Source organism: Rana temporaria, chromosome 3 (assembly GCF_905171775.1).
Source record: "Rana temporaria chromosome 3, aRanTem1.1, whole genome shotgun sequence".
NCBI lineage: Eukaryota > Metazoa > Chordata > Amphibia > Anura > Ranidae > Rana > Rana temporaria.
The window spans coordinates 89489941-89512552 of NC_053491.1; the positions used below are offsets into that span (position 1 = coordinate 89489941).

The window sequence follows — 22612 nt, forward strand, 5'->3', positions numbered from 1 at the left end:
CATTTTATAGAAACCGGTTTATTCCAATGAATTTTACATAGTCACGGTCTTTTCTCATTCCCAATTTAAAAATTTTGGACATTTAGTGGGTGGAATGTACAAGTCAATTTACGGTGTTCCAATAAGTGATGTTAAACAGTCACTTGTCTTGGTCACTTTCAGATTAGTCCAGTGCTAAATACACAGTACTGGTTAGGTGGTAAACAGCTGAATGCCAGTCCTTGAACAAAGGCAACTGGTAAAGAGATCCTCAAGCTCAGGCAGATCCAGTGATGGAAGAGCGTTTTCTGACCTGGTGGGCTCCATTATTCTTTGGCAATTCCAAATGGCTTCTCTACCTCAATTTTTCCACAGTCTACGATGACCACATCTTTCAGAGGCTTGTCTCGGGAATCTGTCTTTGTGGCTTCAATTTTTCTAACCACATCCTGTAGAGAAAAAAAAAATACCACAAGTCCAAAAAAATTAAAACACATTGGAAAATCTGCCAGTCGTATTCAAACATAGAAACAAAATGGAGTGTCAACTATAAATACATAAAAAATACTTTGTAGCAGCGTGGTGGCCAAGTGGTTCGATTTCCAACCACACTACCTGCATGAAGTTTGCATGTTCTCCCTATGCGAATTTCCTCCCACACTCCAAAGACATGCTGGTAAGTTAATTGAATCCGGCCTAAAATTGGCCCCAATATGTGCATAAATTAATGTGAGTTAGACCTTAGATTGTAAGCTCCTTGAGGGTGGGGGCTGATCTGAATGTATAACATATGTTAAAGCACTGCGCAAGTTGATGGCGCTACACAAGTACCTGTAATAGCTGATGGACCCTCTGGCTACCAATGACACTTAAAAGGGTTAATGTGAACCTTGCGCGCCCCCCCCATGTGTGAGGAACAAAAAAAATAATTGTTAGTTCCCCATGAGTAATCTCCAAGGGTGGAGCAAAACACGGAGGCATAGCCTGGCAGGGATCCAGGCTGTGACTGCCATTAACCATCACACAGGTCGTCTTGTTTTTATGTGCGGCTCCTGGGACAGCCGTTTACTTTTCACCATTGTTAGGAGCATAGACCAGCTCCTTCCCCATACAGTATAGTAGTGTTGTCCCGATACCACTTTAAGACCGAGTACAAGTACCAATACTTTTTTCAAGTACTAGCCGATACCAATAATTTTTATTTTTTTTATCTCATGTGGCAGTGGCACATGTCAGTAGTTTATTTTTTACAATACATTTGTTTTACAATGCTTTTTTTTTGGGGGGGGGGGGGGGGGTTCAGTGTCAGTGTTTTTTTTTCTCACAATTGAGAGAAGTAATGAAACGGCTATACATTGGTGATCGGTGCCAACTCCCCCACCGCACTGATCACCACTGACACTACAAGTATCGGGAGCATTTGCCCGAGTACATGCACTCGGGCAAATGCTTGGTATCGGTACCGATACTAGTATCGGGACAACCCTACAGTATAGCGTATTCCTACACAGCCCGAGCAGCCCACACAATTTTTTGGTTCCTATATCCAACTGGCTCATTTAGAGCAAGTGTAGATATTGTGGTGATGCCTCCTTCCTTGATACATATTTTAATAAAACCATATGGGGGGGACTGGCATTGCCGTTTAGAGCATAAAAACATACATTACCAAAATATATATATATATATTTATTTATTTATATTACACACTTTAATGGCATCCCAGTCTTAGCCCATAGGGTTCAATGTTGAGTTGGCCCACCTTATGCAGCTATAACAGCTTCAGCTGTTCTGGGAAGGCTGTCCACAAGGTTTAGGAGAGCGTCTATGGGAATGTTTGACCATTCTTCCAGAAGTGCATTTGTGAGGTCAGGCACCGATGTCGGATGAGAAGACCTGGCTTGCAGTCTCCGCTCCAATTCATCCTAAAGGTGTTCCATCAGGTTGAGGTCAGGACTCTGTGCAGGCCAGTCAAATTCCTCCACCCAAAACGTGCTCATCCATGTCTTTATGAACCCCGTTTTGCACTGGTGTGCAGTCATGTTGGAAAAGGAAGGGGCCATCCCCAAACTGTTTCCACAAAGTTGGTAGCATGAAATTGTCCAAACTATCCTGGTATGCCAATGCCTTAAGAGTTCCCTTCACTGGAACCAAGAGCCCAAGTCCAACCCCTGAAAAACAACCCCATCCACCTTCAAATGATTTGGACCCCTTGCACAAAGCAAGGTCTACGATGACAGTTTGGGGTGGAGAAATTTGACTGGCCTGCACAGTCCTGACTTCAACCCAATAGAACACTTTTGGGATGAATCAGAGTGGAAACTGCAAGCCCGGCCTCTTCCACATCAGTGCCTGACCTCATACGTGCTTCTGGAAAATGGTCAAGTGTTCCTATGGACACTCGTCAACCTTGCGGACAGACTTTCCGGAAGAGTTGAAGCTGCAAAGGGTGGACCAACTCAATATTAAACCCTACAGACCTAGACTGGGATGCAATTAAAGTCTTAATACTTTTGGCCATATAGTGTACCTTGAATTAGCTGCAGTGTTTAAAGCCCCCCCAAGTTTTATACTGTACACGTGAGGTAGTTCAGCAGGATTCTGACAATTTATTTCTAAAAAGATAAGCTTTTTTGAGCTTCTTGAGGGGGAAAGGCTGCAGTGGTCATTTACATTTACTGAATAAAAAAAAAAAAAGTGTAATTCTCCTGATGTCTGACAGATCAATCCTCAGGATAACATTGCCGTTAAAATAACAAGTCTAAATAGGTTGTTTTACAAGGATACATATTCAAACCAAAGTACAAATAGGACTGGAAATTCTTACCTCTCCTTCTATCACTTTACCAAACACCACATGCTTTCCATCTAGCCAAGAGGTCTTTACTGTGGTGATGAAAAACTGAGATCCATTTGTGTCTTTGCCAGCATTTGCCATGCTCAGCCAGTAAGGAGCAAAGTGCTTCAGCTTGAAGTTTTCATCAGGGAACCTGTCCCCATAGATGCTTTTACCTAGAGGAGAAAAGCATTCGTAGTATTAGCATTTCCATGTGGGAATGAGGATGCAGCAAGCATTGCTGGAAATGGCAGAAAGTATATTAGTGTTGAGTACAAGTTGTGACGTCTTGTGGGCCCACCATAGCCAAGATTACACAGGCAATAATAATTTTGCTACTGAGGGAAATAAGATTTGTTTACATCTTACCGGCAGCAGAATATTTCAGTCTACTACAAATTAGCAGACTATTGAATGGGGTCTCATTGTTGACCACTTCTCCTGAAATAACCGAGCTCATAATATTTCCTCCCCCACATGCCTCTTCCCCCTTACTTCTCTTGAGCAATGGCACAACCATCCACCCATCCCCACATGCCAGGGTGCTAGGTGTCATCCTGGATCCTGAACTCTTGGCCCCACATCCAATCCCTTACCAAAGCTTGCTGCCTCAACCTCTCCAAACCACGTTCCTTTGTAGCCAATGAAACTACAAAGCTTCCAATTCACTTCCTGGTTCTCTCGACTACTGCAACACAATCCTCATTGGCTTACCTTTAAATAGGCTATCCCCCCCCCCCCCCCTTCAGTCCATTATGAATGCTGCTGCCAGACTCATCCACCTTACAACCCGCTCAGTGTGCTACCTTTCTGCCAATCCCGCCATTGGCTGCCACTCACCCAACAAACTAAATTCAAAATACTAATATCTTACAAAGCCTTCTTCAACTCTGCCCCCAGCTACATCACTAAAGGTAAATCAGAAAAAATCATAACGAGTGCCCAACCAATAATGACTCGGTGTAGCAGTCCAATGATTAATTGCACAGTGCAAATAAATAAGTGAAAGTCTTGTAATAAGTGTTACACCCCCTTTGGGTTAAATGTAGAAACCGACTTGAACGCTTTTATTGATAATTCTTAACCTTTGGTTTTTATTTAACTTTTTTTATATTTTCCATACATTTTCTATTTTTTATATAGCATACTACCAATCTTATGTTATATTTCCACTCATTGTACACTCGATACGACGCCTTGGCGGCATTACAGGTGTAATATATATTAAGAATCTTTCATTAATATTGTTTTTTCCAATCAGAATCACTTTTGATGTTTCTATTTATATATTAATATTTTAGAATAGATTTTTTATCATGTAGTTGTTTCCATATAGTCCATGCGACTATTTAGAATAGATTTTTGCATCTACATATGAGACATCCTTAAGCGATCGTTCTTTTGACATTGGCAATGTAGTTTTCAACCACTATGTGGTGCCCTGTCGTTAGCATTGTGAGAAATATTAGTTTTAGTTCTCTGTCTTAATAGTTAGTCAGATTTTTAGTTATTTTATACATATTTCAATTTAATCCATTCCTCCTGCTTGTTCGCATATTAAATTTGCTATACTGGCTTCCAGTTCTGCGATTGGGGATTGTTCCGCTGCCTACGGCTCATATTGAGGCATGGTTTTGTTGTTTTATACACACGATGAGTCAGTTCGTCGCCCGTTCCCCAGACGCCATCTCTTCGTGAAACGTACGTCGGGAGGCAGACGCGCTGACGTCATCACCCTGAAAGGCAGACTGCATGCCGGCCGACTCTCCATTGTCTTTTACGGTTGTTTTTATGCTACGAAAGTGCAAGTTGCTATTTTTTGGACATTAAACAATCAAGCAATACACACTTTGTGAGCGTTTCTTTATTCTTGGGTCATTGATGCTGATCTCCGGCCATTGGGCTTATCGAGTTCATCCAGTTTAAATGCCTGCCTTCCCTGTCATTGGAAATCGCTACAAACCAGGAGTAGGACCACCACTTTTGGCTTGGTATAGCTTGCCTTCGGTAAGCGCATAACTTTATAGGTGGCGGTGCATGTGTGGTTATTGGTGACACCACTTAGGTTCACTCCTTTCCTCTCCTATACAAGACTAACTTATTGTTTTTGCACTGTGCAATTAATCATTGAACTGCTACACCGATTCATTATTGGTTGGACACTAAGATTTTTTTCTGATTTACCTATGGTGCGCATATGCACATTTTGTACACCGTTTGTAAATTCAATTTGTGATTGGAGCATGTTTGTATGAAGACTGCTGTTCATTGATTTATCTGAGTTTTCTTCCTAGTCATGTTCAATTCACTATATTTCACATTCATTCTTTGCGCAGCTCCCCCCCTCTTTTGTGTCTATTTGAATGTGTGGTCTCACATTACAAGCTGCTGCATATTTGTAATATTCACGTGTTTAGGTAGCGCAGTATATTCCATTTTATACACAGCTACATCACTAGCCTAGTCTCAAAATACCAACCTATTCATCCTATCCGTTCCTCCCAAGACCCTCCTGCTCTCTATCTCCCTCATCACCTCTTCCCATACTCTCCTCCAGGACTTCTCACAAGCCTCTCCCATCCTCTGGAATTCCCTACCCCAATCTGTCAGACTATATCCAAATCTATCCACTTTTAGGCAATGCCTAAATGTCTTTTCAGAGAAGCCTACCCTGCCTCCACCTAACTGTACTTTAATTTTTTTCATTAGATCCCCCACATTTTTTTTTAACCTTTTGCATCACCTGACCCTCCCTCCTAGATTGAACGTTTTAACAACTCCTCCTGTATTGAACTGTACTGTCTGGGAGTAGGAGGAAGGAAGGAGGAGGAGAATCATCCACATTTTCCTCTGAACTGGATTACTTTCTGCTCATGTAGCCCTCAAGCATGTCACTAGTAGTACCTTGCCAGGGGCAGAATTCCTCAAGTACAGGTCCTCATTAGGCATCACATCCTCACTGTTGGAAACTTGCAAAACCTCACTTTTCAATGAGAAGTAGTGATGGGACAGGAATTTATTGCTGCAGTCAGTAGGGAAAGCAGATTCTCTCACCAGGTTCACTAGTTTGACATGTTCATCCATGACAAGTTACTCACATCTCATTAAAGTGACTCATGAAAGTGGGTGGTAGGTGGCCTCCCTTGCATCCTTTTTGAAAATGCTAAATGCCTGGAACAAGCATGCTCCAATTGCGTGTACAAACTACTTATCTTTAAGTGACCCTGAGCACACAAGTGCATATCTGACAAACAAAACTGTTCCAGGTCAGTCATTTACCAAGTAGCAAAGGAATGATGTGAGCTTCAGCCCAGGAACAAAACCAAGTCAGCAATATCATCTCCCATAGGTCTATCCTGACAGGTCCTATATATATTTTATAGCCATCTAGACTCAAAATAAAGGGATTTTTAATACAGCTTACCTGTAAAATCCTTTTCTTGGAGTACATCACGGGACACAGAGCAGCATATTCATTACTATGTGGGTTATATGGAGTACCTTCAGGTGATGGACACTGGCAATCTCAAACAGGAAGTGCCCCTCCCTATATAACCCCCTCCCATAGGAGGAGTACCTCAGTTTTGTAGCAAGCAGTATGCCTCCCAAAATGGTCCCCATAAGAGGGGTGGGAGCTCTGTGTCCCGTGATGTACTCCAAGAAAAGGATTTTACAGGTAAGCTGTATTAAAAATCCCTTTTTCTTTCTCGTACATCACGGGACACAGAGCGGCATATTCATTACTATGTGGGATGTCCCAAAGCAATGCTTACAATGAGGGGAGGGAGAACATCTTCCCAAGACAAAAGGATTTAATTTAGAGATATACTCAAATCATAATAAATCCAACTTAGTTGAGAAAAATAATTTATATTTAACTCAAAAGGGAGCCCCCGGAATCCGAGGGTCTCAAACTGCAGCCTGCAGCACTGCCTGCCCAAAGGCTGTATCAGTATTCCTTCTTACGTCCAACTGGTAGAATTTTGTAAACGTGTGGACAGAAGACCAGGTTGCCGCCTTGCAAACTTGAGCCATAGAGATCTGGTGGTGTGCTGCCCAGGAGGCGCCCATGGCCCTAGTAGAATGAGCCTTTAATGATAACGGAGGAGGCAACCCTTTCAAGCCGTAGGCCTGAGTGATTAACTGTCTAATCCACCTTGAGATGGTGGATTTTGCAGCTGCCTGCCCCTTCTTGGGCCCATCCGGTAAAATGAACAACACATCTGTTTTCCGGATCTTCTCTGTAGCTTTAAGATAGGCCTTCATGGCCCTGACAATATCCAAGGTATGCAGCAACCCTTCCTTTCTGGAAGTAGGTTTAGGGAAGAAGGATGGTAATACCAAATCCTGGTTTAGGTGAAAACTGGATATAACCTTCGGTAGGAAGGAAGGATGAGGGCGGAAAACGACCTTGTCTTTATGTAAAATAAGATATGGTTCCTTACAGGATAAGGCTGCCAGTTCCGAGACTCTTCTGGCGGAAACTATTGCGACCAAAAATACTAACTTCCTTGTTAGTAAAACCAAAGGAATTTCAGCCAACGGCTCAAAAGGTTGTTTCTGTAAACTTGACAGAACAAGATTTAAATCCCACGGACAAAGCGGGGATTTAACTGGAGGATTAATACGCAAGACCCCTTGAAGGAAGGTCTTAACTAGCGAGTGGGTGGCCAGCGGCCGCTGAAACCACACTGACAAAGCTGAAATCTGTCCTTTGATTGTGCTTAATGCCAGTCCTTTATCCACTCCTAGCTGGAGAAAACGTAATACTCTATCGATGGTAAATTTGCGAGAAAGCCATCGCTTGGACTCACACCAGCCTACATAGGCCTTCCAGACCCTGTAATAAATCACCCTAGAGACCGGTTTCCTGGCTCTGATTAGGGTAGAGATTACTTTCTGAGACAGACCTCTACCCCTGAGAATCAGGGATTCAGCTTCCAGGCCGTCAAATTTAGATGCCGTAAGGCAGGGTGGAGGATCGGACCTTGCGATAGCAGGTCTGGCCGTAGAGGAAGAGTCCAAGGGTCTCCCACTACCATCTTTAGGATTAGTGAGTACCATGCCCTTCTGGGCCATGCTGGAGCTACCAGGATGACTGGTATGTGCTCCACCCTGATCCTGCGCAGCAGGCGGGGTAGTAACTGGAGCGGGGGAAATGCATAAAGAAGTTTGAACTGATGCCAAGGGCAAACTAACGCATCGGTTCCGCAGGCTCTGGGATCCCTTGTGCGGGACATGAACCTGTCTAGCTTCTTGTTTAGTCTCGATGCCATGATATCCACGTCCGGCACTCCCCACTTCTGGCAGAGTGTCTGAAAGACCTGTGGATGCAGAGACCACTCCCCCGGCAATAGAGTCTGGCGACTTAAGAAGTCCGCCTGTAGGTTGTCCACTCCGGGAATGAATATAGCCGATATGCAGGGCACATGGGCTTCTGCCCACAAGAAAATCAAGCTCACTTCTTTCTGAGCGGCTTGACTCTTGGTTCCCCCTTGGTGATTTATGTATGCCACCGCCGTGGCATTGTCCGATTGTATTCTCACCGGGAACCCCTGCAGTTTGGACGTCCAAGCCCTGAGGGCTAGCCGGGCAGCTCTGAGCTCCAAGATATTGATGGGCAACTGCTTCTCTGCCGCTGCCCAAGCGAGTGCAACCATCCAAAATTGCTCCCCAGCCGATCAGGCTGGCGTCTGTGGTTACTATCTTCCAGGTCACAGGACTGAACGTCTTTCCCTTCAGGAGATTCTGAGGGTTTAACCACCAAGATAGACTTTGCCGGACTCTTGGTGAGAGTGGCAAAGGAATCTCCAAGGCCTGAGGCCTCTTGCTCCATGCTGACAGGATGGCTGCCTGCAGGATGCGAGTGTGGCTCTGAGCATACGGTACCGCCTCGAAGGTGGCCACCATCTTGCCTAGTAGCCGCATACATAGGCGAACAGTTGGCTTTCTCTTGCTCAGAACTATTTGTATTAGCTCTTTGATGGCCTTGACCTTTAATAGAGGTAGAAACACCTTCTGTTCTGTATCCAATCTCATGCCGAGATATTCCAGCTGCCTTGTGGGCCGAAATGCTGATTTGTCTCGATTTAGGACCCAGCCGAACCTCTCGAGGTACTGAACCGTGAGGGCGACTGCTCGTTCCAGGCCAGGAAACGAGTGGTCTACGACCAAGAGGTCGTCCAGGTAAGCTAGGACCGTGACCCCTTGGGTCCTTAGATTGGCTAGGATTGGGGCTAGGACCTTCGTGAATACCCGGGGGGCGTAGCCAACCCGAAGGGGAGCGCCACAAATTGGAAATGACGCTGAGCCACCGAGAAGCGCAGAAATACCTGATGTGGCTGAAAAATTGGTACATGAAGGTAAGCATCCTTTATGTCTATGGACGCCATGAAGTCGTCCTTCTGGAGCACGGCGACAGCTGACCGAATAGTTTCCATCCGGAATGAGCGGACCTTTAGGTACGCATTTACTCCCTTTAAGTCCAAAATTGGCCTGACATCGCCGTTTGGGATGATAAACAGGTTGGAGTAGAACCCCAAGCCCTGTTCCTGGACTGGTACTTCTACTATCACCTTCTGGCACAGCAGATGATTCAATGCCGCCATCAACGCGGCTCCCTTCACCGGGTCGCCTGGTACTCTTGACTCCTGGTAATGAGGAGGAGGAAATTCTGAAAATTCTAGTTTGTAGCCCGTGGCCACGGAAGACCGTACCCAGCAGTCGGGAATGCTGGCCTCCCAAACTTCTGCAAAGAGACGTAGCCTTCCCCCCACCATCATAAGGCCGACTTGGGGGCTGGCTTCGCAGGCTTGCGGTACCACTGCTTCTTGCCCCCAGTGGCTTGGCCTTGTGGTTTATTGTAAAAGCCTGATCTTGCAGGAGGCCGTCGATACTGTCTGGTATTAGAGGGCTCCTGTCCCGGAGAGGGCAGGCGCTTAAACGCGGGCCCTCGGGCTTTCTTCTTGACTGGCAAGAGAGTGCTTTTGCCGCTTGATATAGTCTGAATATATCTATCCAGATCTTCTCCGAAGAGTCGTCCTCCATGGAAGGGAAACCCTACCAGGAGCTTTTTGCATGGGGGCTCAGCCTCCCAACTCTTCAAACCATAAGAGCCTTCTCATATGGATTAGAAATAAGGATAAACGTGATGCCTGCTGGATGGAGTCCTTGATAGCATCCACCGTAAAGCGTATAGCCCTCGGTATATCCGAAAATTCCTCTGCCTGCTGGGCAGGGATAAGTTTAAGCATCTGCTTAGTCTTATCTGATAATGCTTGGGTAATTCCAATAGCAGCCACAGCGGGCTGAACTATCGCCCCTGCTGAAGTAAAGGAGGCTTTCAGTAATGTTTCCAAGCGTTTATCAACCGGATCCTTAAACACCTGTACGTTTTCCACCGGACAAGTTAAAGATTTGTTCACATAGGAGATGGCTGCGTCCACCGCCGGGGGCGCCCATCTTTTGGAGAATTTCTCCTCCATAGGATATAAAACAGAGAATTTTTTAGGTGGTAAAAAGACTCTATCTGGCTTAATCCAATCCTGAAACATGACCTCCTCGAGTAGAGGATGGATCGGGAAAACTGCGTTGCTTTGAGGCGTTTTTAAAGAGCCTAAAGCTGAAACCGCCGATACTTGAGGTTCTGGTATGGGTAACTTAAATGCCTCATGGACCATGTCCGTTAAGGCCTGAACCCACAAACTTTCCCCTTGGGAGGCTGAACCAGACCCCTCAGTATCCAGATCCTCGATCTCTGAACCACCCTGGTCCAAAGCGTCAAGTCTATCCAATTCCCCTAGGGAAAGGATTTCTGTGTCTGAGGGTTCTTGCTCGGGTGACGGAGACCTAGTCCGCTTTCTACCCGATATAGCTTTAGCTATCCTTTTTGCCATTCTTTTCTCTAGTTCACCTAAAGAAACAGCAAGAACTCTCTCAGTGACAAAGCCGGGGTTGGACTGACCTGGATCAGCACCAGATCCCCCAGGTCCCATCAAGGCGTGCCCTGATATGTCCTGTGGGGAGAGCAGCGGCATAGCCGTGTCTGAGCCCTCGGATTTTGCGGGGGAATCCCCACCCTTTGTACCCTCTGACCCAGAAGGCATGGTACAATACCGAGGTACACCTGCTATCACCCAGCCACAGACGTAGCTAAGGGGATCTGTCGGTTTGGGAGCGATAGAGACTAACGCCCAAACTGAGAAGGGAGATCAGCAGTTCTTTCCCTTCTTTTTCTTTTTTTTTGAAGAGGAAAAGAAACCACTCTGTCTCCCACTAAGTATTGCCAATAGCCATCTGCTGAAAAAAGGAAAAGAAAACCTATCTGTAGGTTTGACAGTCCTTAGGAAAAACTGCAATTCTTCCTTTCGCCACCGGGTGTCCTCGGCGTGCTCCGCTCTGTGTCCTCCTCTCCTCTAGCTCAGGATGACACTGAGCTCTTGGCAGCTAATGGAAGGACCTCCCCTTCCTTTACTTGTGATTCGCCGCCCACCGGGACGCGCCCCCACCACGGAAACGGCGCGAAAATAGTTTATATCTCGGGCACGTGCCCATCGGCGGGGGCCATCACACATGGAGGACGGAGCAGCGCAGGCACCCAGGCAGGTAAGCCCTTTAGGTAGGTCACAGACCTCCTTTTAGCATGGGAAAAAGACTCCCCTCTTACAGAGATCCCACACCTAGCGCCAGCAGCCCAGCTAAACAACACTTACCAGGGAGGTCACATATTACTGGGGAAAAAAGATTGAATCATCCTGTCTCTGTCATAGACATAGTGATTCCTTGCCAATGCAGAGCATACCCAGGCCTGTCCCCCTGTGCACCCCCTGTAGGGAACCTGCTAAGAACCAAGTTCCGCAAGCTCCCCCAATACTTACCTGCTCCATGCCGCAGGACTTTTGCACAGCAAGAGGTCCAATCTTCCCCCATCTCCGTGGGTGGCGTCTAGAACTTCAGGCCCTGGGTTCCTATGAAGGAGCCACTGTCCTGGGCCCATATAGCACCCTGGCAACAGAAACATTAGGCCCCCAAAGGTTTCTAAGTTCTGGGCCCAGGGTCCAGCTCTCTGAACAGAAAGCATTATGGGCTACACCCCAATGGTTTGGGGTCCGGTTGCTGACCACTTTAGCACTGAGGCCTTTGGACAGAACCGGTTAGCCCACCTTAATCCCAAGGATGTGGAGGTAAGCTAAACCATGACCAACACCTAAGACACTGGCGAAAAAACTGAGGTACTCCTCCTATGGGAGGGGGTTATATAGGGAGGGGCACTTCCTGTTTGAGATTGCCAGTGTCCATCACCTGAAGGTACTCCATATAACCCCACATAGTAATGAATATGCCGCTCTGTGTCCCGTGATGTACGAGAAAGAAAAAAGAATCCTACTTAAAGCCATTTGCATGAATAGGAGCACATAAATCCCATAGAGTTAATGGCTCCCTTACTAGCTGGCTGACGTTTCCTGTGACAGGAAGGGTCCTACTGAATTAGAGAAATAAAATAAGTTCTGATAAGGACACCACACTTCCCTGATCCGTCACTGCACAAGTGCTGCCATCAATTAGCATGATACATGGAGGGAGTAAGCACCTGCAAAGTTTGTGTAGTTGGTAAAGGTATACTATTGGTTACCTCACTTGCTTTAAGTTTTGCCCTGTAATTGGGCTCAATTGTTTCAGGAAACAAAAAAGGGTGGAAAAAATAAAAAAATGTCGGACAACACTGACCTCCTGTACCATCTCCTCTAGTGAAATCTCCACCCTGAATCATGAAGTCTTTGATCACACGGTGAAATTTGCTGCCCTTGTAACCAAATCCTTTCTGAAATGAGAAAAACAAACAGGATTTACTATTAAAATCTCAAACAAAACAGGTCTACATTTATGGATATTCAGCTGAGTTTTGAACCCTAAAAACCTTCACTAGTACAACTGCTATTCACACGAGCTATTCACTTTGCCACGTATATGTAAGGGTTTACCACTTTAAATCTTCGCAAAAGAACATATTTTCTACCCAATTTACTTTGGTTTTACTACATCGCATTCAAGGCAGCCCAGGATAAATTGAACACTGTCTAGGAAGTGCGCTTCAAGTCTTCATTTCAGTCTTAAAGAGGAAGTGAACAACATTTACCTATAGGTAGTGTAAATATCTCCTTAATGTGTACCGTGTAGGAGATATTTATATTACATGCAGCCAGTGAAATCACTGGCATATGCGCTCTGAACAACCACAGGTGCCATTGCTTCTGAGCCCTGTAAGCTGAACGACAGCTCCCACATCATGGCTTCGGCCAATTACAGAGCCAGAGACCCGAACGTGGAAGAAAAATGGAAGCTGCTATAGCGCTGACATTGCGGCGCAGGAACAGCTTTGTTTTAAGTTAAGTTTCACATAATGTGCTAGTATGTCCAGCAGTATACAACTGCTTTAGTAGTGTGTAAAGATAAGATGCAGCCACCTCTGACTACAGATCTCACAAGAACTGCAGCTGTAGAAATACACTCTGGCTTTCAGTCATTTATTAACAGAGCCCAATGAAAAGCAGACAGACACTCACAGCAGCCAATCATCCCTCATTTATCAATAAGGAACAATGAAAAAAGATTGCTGCATGATTGGCAAGGATCAATAAGTGAGAAGGACCCTCAAACGTCATTAACTTACCTCCCCAGTTGACAGTGCAACAAAGTTCTCAACAGTCTTGGGACAAGTTTTACCAAAGAGGCCAATGACTACTCTTCCGATTTCATCATCCCCAATCTTCATATCAAAGTACACCTGTGGGGGGAAGACAAGAAAAGTGATGAAGAGGAGTTCATGTGAAATATAATGAAGGACTTTGAATGTTTTGTTCACTATGGTTTATGATTTCACAAATGTTAAAACATTAAGATTAAACAAGTTCTAATCTTTAATGTATTGTTCAATTCACTGAATGGCTTAATGCCGAGCCTGGATATTATTCACATGTAATTTAGTTATCCCCTGACATTTAAGCAAGTCCAAAGTTTAGTAAAACATAACATTTGTGAAGATTAACATTTGCAAAAAAGGAGGTTGAATACCAAATCCAACATTATAGGGTGATATTTGACCTTTGTTCCTTGACAATAACGCCAAGCTTAAGATAACACTTTACTGTTCTAGAACTACATAGGAGTATCAGATTCTAGTACGTGTAATGTGGGGCAATCAATAGAAAAGGGCACATGGGCGATAACAGGGAATTATCGGGTTATCATTCGATTTCTCATTAAGCCACGTCTAATCCAGGAAAATAAAATGCCATCAGATAACATTCTGGTACAACCCCCCCAAGTCTATACAGTATTTTCCAGGCTAATACTCCGATAAGAATAATGAAAGAAAAATTAAATGCGTCTTTGCAGACAAGCCTGCTGAAGACCATTCTGAGGCCAAAATACATTTAAGTAGAACTATAGGAGAATATTTTCCCCCCATTTTGAATAGAGTGAGGGAGGGTTATAACCCGTCAGATTTTTTTGCCATCCCTGCCCCATTGCAGAGATTTCCCTTCACTTCCCGTCTCATCCCATAGCCAAACAGGAAGGGAGAGGATGTGAATTAAGGAACTAGTATCCCAAATGGAAAATTTCCCCTCTATTACTTTTCTAGGGACAACCAAATATTTGGGATTTTATTTTACTTTCCATTAAATTATGCCAGGGTTTGACAAATTTGCTTGGAATCTAGGAGCCAGCTAAAAAAGTTAGGAGTCAGAAAACGCGCCCCGTCAAGCTTGTGCGCAGAAGCGAAAGCATACGTGAGTAGCGCCCGCATATGTAAACGGTATTCAAACTACACATGTGAGGCATCACCGCGATTGGTAGAGCGAGAGCAATAATTCTAGCCCTAGACCTCCTCTGTAACTCAAAACATGCAACCTGTATATTTTTTTTAAACGTCGCCTATGGAGATTTAAGGGTAAAAGTTTGTCGCCATTACACGAGCGGATGCAGTTTTGAAGCGCGACACGTTGAGTATCAATTTACTCGGCGTAACATTATCTTTCACAATATAAAAGAAAATTGGGGTAACTTTACTGTTGTCTTATTTAATTAAAAAGGTGTATTTTTTCCCCAAAAAAGTGCGATTCTAAGACCGCTGCGCAAATACGGTGTGACAGAAAGTATTGCAACGACCGCCATTTTATTCTCTAGGGTGTCATTAAATATTTTTTTATTCTGATTGGGGGTTCTAATTAGAGGGAAGGAGATGGCAGTGAAAAACACATTAGAACTGCTGTTTTACTTGTAATGCCAACAGCCACCACAAGATGGCGCCAGATCACAGAAGGAAGCTTAGGCCTGCAGAAGGCCGCAAAGCCGCAGCCTCAATTACCGGCAGGCCCGCCGCGATCGCGGGGCCCAACAAGATGGCGTGGTGGGGGCGCACGGAGACACAGGATCGTGCGTCCCCATCTCCCCCGCCGCGCGATCTTGGCGGTCCCGCGCTGGCCGGTAATTGAGGCTACGGCTTTGCGGCCTTCTGCAGGCCTAAGCTTTGTCGCAATTGTGACCAGGCACCCGGATTTTGTCGAGCCCTGAATTATGGTAAACCGGACAAAGAGTGTAAATCCCCCTAACTGTGGCAAAGGCCACAATATAAAAACTGACCAGGGGTTCCAAGCCCTCTCCACTTTATACTTAAAGCGGTGGTTCCCCTAAAAATAAAATGTTGACATCGCATTTAGCAAATAAATTACAGTTAGAATCGGGTTGTTTTATTTAAAAAATACCTCCGTACGTATCGTTTCCATTATTCGGTCCCACCGCCACTTCCGGGTACGATGCAGGCGGTGGGCGTTCCTAATTGATTGACAGGCATCCGAACGACGCATCCATCGCGTCACGAGATGCCGGAAAAAGCCGAACGTCGGTGCGCATGCGCCGTATAGAGCCGCACCGACGTTCGGCTTTTTTCGGCATCTCGTGACGCGATGGATGCGTCGTTCGGATGCCTATCAATTAGGAACGCCCACCACCTGCATCGTACCCGGAAGTGGCGGTGGGACCGAATAATGGAAACGATACGTACGGAGGTATTTTTTAAATAAAACAACCCGATTCTAACTGTAATTTATTTGCTAAATGCGATGTCAACATTTTATTTTTAGGGGAACCACCGCTTTAATACTTAAAAAATGTTTTGCCTTTAGTTAGACTTTAAAATAAATCACACCCTTTTGTGATATTTCCAATGGTGCTCAGTCTCTGCAGCAAACGGACAAATGATGTGGTCAGACTCTTCCCTTTTGATTAATAGGCAACCAGTGATTATTGTTATAGATGTTTTCTAGAAATTTCCACCCCATTACTACTGGGCGATTGCTTCATATACGTAAAGGGGGGGGGGGCTGCTGCACTACAGAAGGTTTTCACCTTAACCACTTTAGCCCTGGAAGGATTTACCCCCTTCCTAACCAGAGCATTTTTTGCGATTTGGCACTGCGTCGCTTTAGTGGACAATTGCGCGGTTGTGCAACGTTGTACCCAAACAAAATTTATGTCCTTTTTCCCCCCACAAATGGAGCTTTTTGGTGGCATTTAATCACCTCTGGTTTTTATTTTTTGCGCTATAAACAAAAAAAAAACATAAAAAATAAAAAGTGCAATATTTAACTTTTTGCTATAATATCCCCCAAAAATATATAAAAAAAGTGTTTTAGTTTCAGCCGATACGTATTCTACACATTTTTGTTAAAAAAAATAAAGTCTTAATAAGTGTATATTGATGTGTGCGCAAAAGTTATAGCGTCTACAAAAAAAGGGCTAGCTTTATGACATTTTATCAGGACTGCGACATTAAGGCGACACATCGGACACTATTTTGGGACCACTGTCATTTATACAGTGATCAGCGCTACAAATAGAGACCGATTACTGCATAAATGACACTGGCAGGGAAAGGGTTAAACACTAGGTGTTTAAGGGGTTAAGCATGTCCTAGGGAGTGATTCTAACTGTAGGGGGATTGTCTCACTACAACATGCCGGATCACTGCTCCCGATGACAGGTAGCAGTAGATCTGTCATGTTGCTAGGCAGAACAGGGAAATGCCTTGTTTACTCTGTCATGATCACGCACCCGCTAGGCAGCAAATTCAAAGGGATGTACAGGTTCGCCAATCTGCCAACGTAAATTGGCATGCGGTGGTCGGGAATGCATTAAGGTGAAAAATGTTGAGTGTTTATAACCCCTTTAAGTGGTTAAACTGCCCTAATTTACTTTGCATAAAAAAAAAAAACACACATTGTTTATCCCCTATGCATACAATGTTAATAAACAATTTGCTTTTTTGTTTTTTTGTCAGCTCTGAGTGAATAGAGAACCTCTCTGCACCTACATGAAAGAATGGTGTAAATGCTGCATAGAGATCATATGGGGGGAGGGGGGGGTAGAATCGAGATCGCAATGTTTTTAATGATTCATCGCACGGCTCTAACTGGAACATACCAACCCAACACTACAGGAAAACTGGGGCTTGGTGCATTTTTTTCTCACTTTGGGGACCAATTCATGGTACATGGAGATGGCCTTTGTTTGCCATTCGGCAGCACCAAAAGCCTTAACTGATCTTAATTGGTTTTCCTTTTATGGGGACAAGGCAAACACATTGCTATGCAGTATGTGCTTATAGAGCCTCATTTTCAGGAATGAAATGTGTAAAGGGTTTAAAAAGGTTCATTTTGATCCAATCCATCTCCGCAATAAAAGCTGGGATGGATTTTATCCATTTTCTTTTTATATCGATCGGTGTAAGTGCAATGAAAGATGAAATGTGGCCCCAAGTGGGAGAACCAATTGTTATCAAAAGCCTGCACCTTAAAATTTATTCAGTTAGCCACATGTAAGGTCGGGTTTTTTGTAAGGTTTTTTTATAGATTGAGTGACCCTAACATCTTTGATTGACCAATTATTTTTTAGAATATGGCAAGCATTATATCCTAAGATGGGAATCCCTGTAGACCCCAATAGAGTCAAGGCCATCTGTTTATCCTCGGAATGCACATGTGCATTGGACAGGTTGGGGCGCGCCAAACCGGCTGCAAACCAAAGCTTTAGGCTGCTGAGATTTTTAGCCAGAAGCATAACATTTTGGATGCATGAAAACTGCAAATAGACAATGGCTCATCCAATTATCACTGACTGCATTCTCTTCTTGAATGTTACCCGCTAAATACATTGCGACTTACAAACAGTTAATGTTCACTACTCAAGGCCGGCCATCCATATGGTTGATCACATGAGAAGCAACATTTTTGGCAACAAGTTGACAAGTTTTTAAGAACCAAGTGGTCGGATCTGGCTGCACATTTAGGTGGGTCTTTGGGTGTATTTTTTCGTCAGTCTCATACCTGTGCCAGACAGTGCAGCCCTTGAATGATTATATCCTTCATCCCTACTGTCTGATTTTCTAGCAGAGATCCCACAGAAGAGGGCTGCCCGAATATATACCCAGCCTGATTACTGTACAGAACACTCATATCTGTGGGGTACCACTGAAGAAAAACACTAGCAACTCCCTATAAAATAGTGCGCCAAAAAAAGATTAAAAACCTTTCAAGATACTGCGAGGAACATAAAAAGTTCAAGTCCCCAGGAGCCCATCACCGAGTGGATGACTGGCAACCTTCTGAGGAAGAGGAAATATTGCCGTTATTTCTATTTCACAATAGCTGGTTTCCCAAGCAATGTGAGGACCGGTGCGCTTCATTTTGTTCACCGCATGTGGCTATTGTTTTCCATTATAGGTCTATGGGAAAAATAAACTGAAGTAGGTGGGCAGGTCGATTGCATGTTAAATCTGAATAAATTCTCAATGATCTCAAACATCTCAAGCAGATTATTGTTAATGTAAGCAGCTAAAGTAGCTCAGATGTATTTATAAAATCATTTGCTTAGCTATTCACCCAGCCAAACGCCATTCATTGTGTATCAACTAATCAGCACACCTAAATAGCATCTGTCAGGTAGGTGCTGCCAGAAAAAGCCAGGCTAACAAACTGCATTTTTTGGCTCACCATTATGCACATTTACCAGCATATGGCATTTAGAAGTGGATGTGTAAAATCATTCTACTGGATAGAATATTTATTCCAGCCGCTAGAATGCATTTAAGTGTTTTTTACACTTTTATGTATTACAAGTGTAAACATGCTTCTCCAAGAACACATTTTATGTCCATGAACACAGCATGCAAATACTGACTTAAACACTCGCATGTGCACATTGGCCAACATGCACGTGTGTCCATAGGTATAAAAAAATAAACTGCTGGAGGGAAGTAGCAATGGTTACATTTATTATTTATTTATTACTACAGAATTCCCATTTACCAATTCCTTGCAGAGTTCTCTAATATTGCTACATTGAATCTCTTCTTGCTAAAATGTATTTATTCCTCTGTGCCATCTAGTGGCCACAATGTGCAATTTTTCCCCAATCACTATATTCATCATGACTGAACCCATCTTTACTACTACTGCCCATAATACGTAAAGAACATTCGACCAGAAGAGAAAATGGCTTAAAGCCCCGAAAAGTGGAACTTACACTTATCCGATACCCCCTCTAGGTGCCACACCTTTTTTTACAGGACCCGTCCCCACTTCCAGGAGACCAGGCCGCGGCAAAGTACATCAGCAGCTTGCCCCCCCCCCCCCTCCTCCTCCTGCTGGGCCAGCGAGGCTAAAAAGGCTACACTGCCGGGATACACCGACCCGCAATGGCGGCGGCACCAACCAACGTAAAGGGGCGGGCGGAACTCAAACATTAATTTCACCCCGTTTTCACAACGCAAACGTACATGCAGTCTTGCCAGACTAATACCTATGCACTTTATTGTACGATAAAGAGATCCTCATATGTACATCTGGAAGTGGCTCAGCTCACGTTTTACACATCTCCATCTTCAGCCATGTGACATCTTCAAATCTCACCCAACAACAGAAACATTACACCTTAGTGCAAGTTCAGACAAGGAATTATAGGGTAGAGCTGGCTTATTTACCCCAATTGCAATAGCCGCATACAGTGGCGTTTACATGCTACAATAATGACGCGTTGCGTCCGCAGCCAATGCTATCCCATGTGCAACAATGGCTGCTGAATGCAACCCATTCAAGTGAATAGGGAAACGCTGCCAACGCCCCACAACCTCAATGTATGTAGTTGTGGCGCGTTGTTGGCAAAAAAACACGTTAGAACAGGCGGTAAGGAGGGCGCCATTCTCCTCAACTACTTCAATCGCCTCTGAAGAGTGATCTAAACACAAATCACTCTTCAAAGGGGTGGCATATTAATACACATCTAATTTTAGCCGAAGGATCTTTATTCCGATAGGTTAGCTTTATGGATTGAGTCTGCAATGAGGTTATTAAATGTTCATTAACAGTGGACCGATTGCTGCACTCGGGCCAGTCAGGATAGCAGAAGCACATAACACGGGCACCACTAGTTGTAGCGGCGTTTTACCATCCTTTCGGCGCCGCTTTTAACCCCCCGCTAGGGGCCAAAGGGTTAGAAGCGCCAGGGATGCAGCAGCGCTGCTATTCATTTCAATGGGCAGGACGTATTGGGAGCGATGTATACACCACACCTAAACCGTCCCAAAGGTGCTGCTTGCAGGACTTTCCCGTCCCGCAAGCACCACCCTAGTGTGAAAGAACTTGGGCTTTCACACTGGGCAGGCATGAGAGCGCTAAAATGTATGAAAAGCACCTCCAGTGTGAAAGGGGCCCAAGAGACACCTGTAAAGATTGACACTAAAGCATTGGGCATTTTTTGTGCTGGCTTCCAGGAGAGAACATCCTGTGCACAAGGCCTAAGGTAGGGGTTGGCAACCTGGGGCCCTCCAGCTGTTGTGGAACTACATTTCCCATGAGGCATTGCAAGGCTGGCAGTTACAATTTCTCCCAGAAGCATTATGTGACTTCTAGTTCTGCAAGAGCTGGAGGGACCCAGGTTGCCTACCCCTGGGGAATTTTCCCCAGAGCTTGGTGACTGAGGGGACAGTCAACTGCCTTCCATCATCCAATCATAGACAAGTAACTACTGTTTTATATTGAATGTCCCTGCCCTGTGATTGGCTGTTGACGGTCTCCTCAGGCACTGAGCTGGGGGGGGGGGGTTGCTCATTGAACAGACCATTTGCCCTCCATCCATGGCCTTCTCTATGAGGAGCGATAAGGAGTCAGTCAGCGGTCTGCACATACAGTGCTCTGCCCTCTATACACAGCACAGTGAGAGGGGGGGGGGGCTCAGGTCTCTACACAGCAGTGAGGGGGGGGGAGCTCAGGCCTCTATACACAGCACAGTGAGAAGGGGGGGGGGGGCTCGGGTCTCTATACACAGCCCAGTGAGGGGGGGGGGGGGGCTCAGGTCTCTACACAGTACAGTGAGGGGGGGGGGGCTCAGGTCTCTACACAGTACAGTGAGGGGGGGGGGGGAGCTCAGGTCTCTACACAGTACAGTGAGGGGGGGGGGGGGAGCTCAGGTCTCTACACAGTACAGTGAGGGGGGGGGGCTCAGGTCTCTACACAGTACAGTGAGGGGGGGGGGGGCTCAGGTCTCTACACAGTACAGTGAGGGGGGGGGGGGGGGCTCAGGCCTCTATACACAGTGAGAAGGGGGGAGCTCAGGCCTCTATACAGTACACAGCACAGTGAGGGGGGGGCAGCTCGGGCCTCTATACACAGTGAGGGGGAAGCTCAGGCCTCTATACACAGTGAGGGGGAAGCTCAGGCCTCTATACACAGTGAGGGGGAAGCTCAGGCCTCTATACACAGTGAGGGGGAAGCTCAGGCCTCTATACACAGTGAGGGGGAAGCTCAGGCCTCTATACACAGTGAGGGGGAAGCTCAGGCCTCTATACACAGTTAGGGGGGAGCTCGGGCCTCTATACACAGTTAGGGGGGAGCTCGGGCCTCTATACACAGTGGGGGGGGGAAGCTCAGGCCTCTATACACAGTAGGGGGGGGGGGAACTCAGGCCTCTATACACAGCACGGATCTCCGCATTACCTTGACGGTAACCTTGGGTCCCTTCTTCTTCTCATCGGCCTCGGACGCACTAGGGAAGAGCAGGAAGATGACGGAGCCCGCGATGAGGGCGGCAGCGAACAGAAGCTTCATGTTCCTCTCCAGCACCCGCAGCATCAAAGGAGGAGAGTGGCTGACCACCGGGAGAAGAAGAGGGACTGCAGACGTGACGTCACCGCGACAGGGGCGAGACCAATACGAGGAGGAGGGGGGAAGGGGGCGGAGATTCTTTAAGCTGTGTCACGTTTAGTGAACCATAACCGGACAGGAGTGGACCGGGGGGTCGTGTAATAATATATAGGACAGCTCCCCTCCTCATAATAATGAACTCATCCGTATCAGTAGTGTGGTTTCTGAGAGAACAGAGAGTTGTGTGCGCTGTAATTAGCCGGCGTTCTGCATTTCCAGATATCCCTCATAACAACTGTGCGGGTGTATAGGAGACCAGACTGTACCATTGTCGGAAACCCCCCTGCGACCCCTAGACTCGTGCCACGTTACGACTTTTGCATTGGTTTGTAGGTGCGACCAATAGCAGGCCGACATGACAGCCATGTCTACCTATGGGAAGGGACGCTGCTGCAGCGGACCCGCCCAGAGTAAGGGGGCGGCAGGAGCCAGTAGGAGGATGTGGAATTGAATGACAGGGGGGCGGGGAGGTAGGTGGAGCCTAAAACATGGCCATAAACCCGGCAAAATTAAAGGGAGTGTGTTCAGTAATGTGCTATTC

At 45.6% G+C, this 22612-nt stretch overlaps 1 protein-coding gene across 1 annotated transcript; it reads right to left on the reverse strand.

Annotated features, from left to right (window-relative positions):
• Positions 1–22085, reverse strand: PPIB (peptidylprolyl isomerase B). The gene is made up of 5 exons (XM_040342923.1): positions 21865–22085; positions 13485–13598; positions 12542–12635; positions 2807–2991; positions 1–428 (listed from the first exon to the last, which is right to left on the reverse strand). The coding sequence occupies exons 1-5, from the start codon at positions 21997–21999 to the stop codon at positions 306–308; spliced, it is 651 nt and encodes a 216-aa protein (XP_040198857.1). The 5' UTR covers positions 22000–22085; the 3' UTR covers positions 1–305.
• Positions 22086–22612: the final 527 nt, after the last annotated feature.

Excerpts from the sequence above, each read along its gene's own strand:
- PPIB (XM_040342923.1), bottom strand. The coding sequence starts at position 21,999 with ATGCTGCGGGTGCTGGAGAGGAACATGAAGCTTCTGTTCGCTGCCGCC. Across the intron at positions 12,636-13,484 it reads TTGCACTGTCAACTGGGGAG|AAAGGATTTGGTTACAAGGG; the intron begins GTAAGTTAATGA and ends TTCTCATTTCAG. Across the intron at positions 2,992-12,541 it reads TAGAGGAGATGGTACAGGAG|GTAAAAGCATCTATGGGGAC; the intron begins GTCAGTGTTGTC and ends TTTCTCCTCTAG.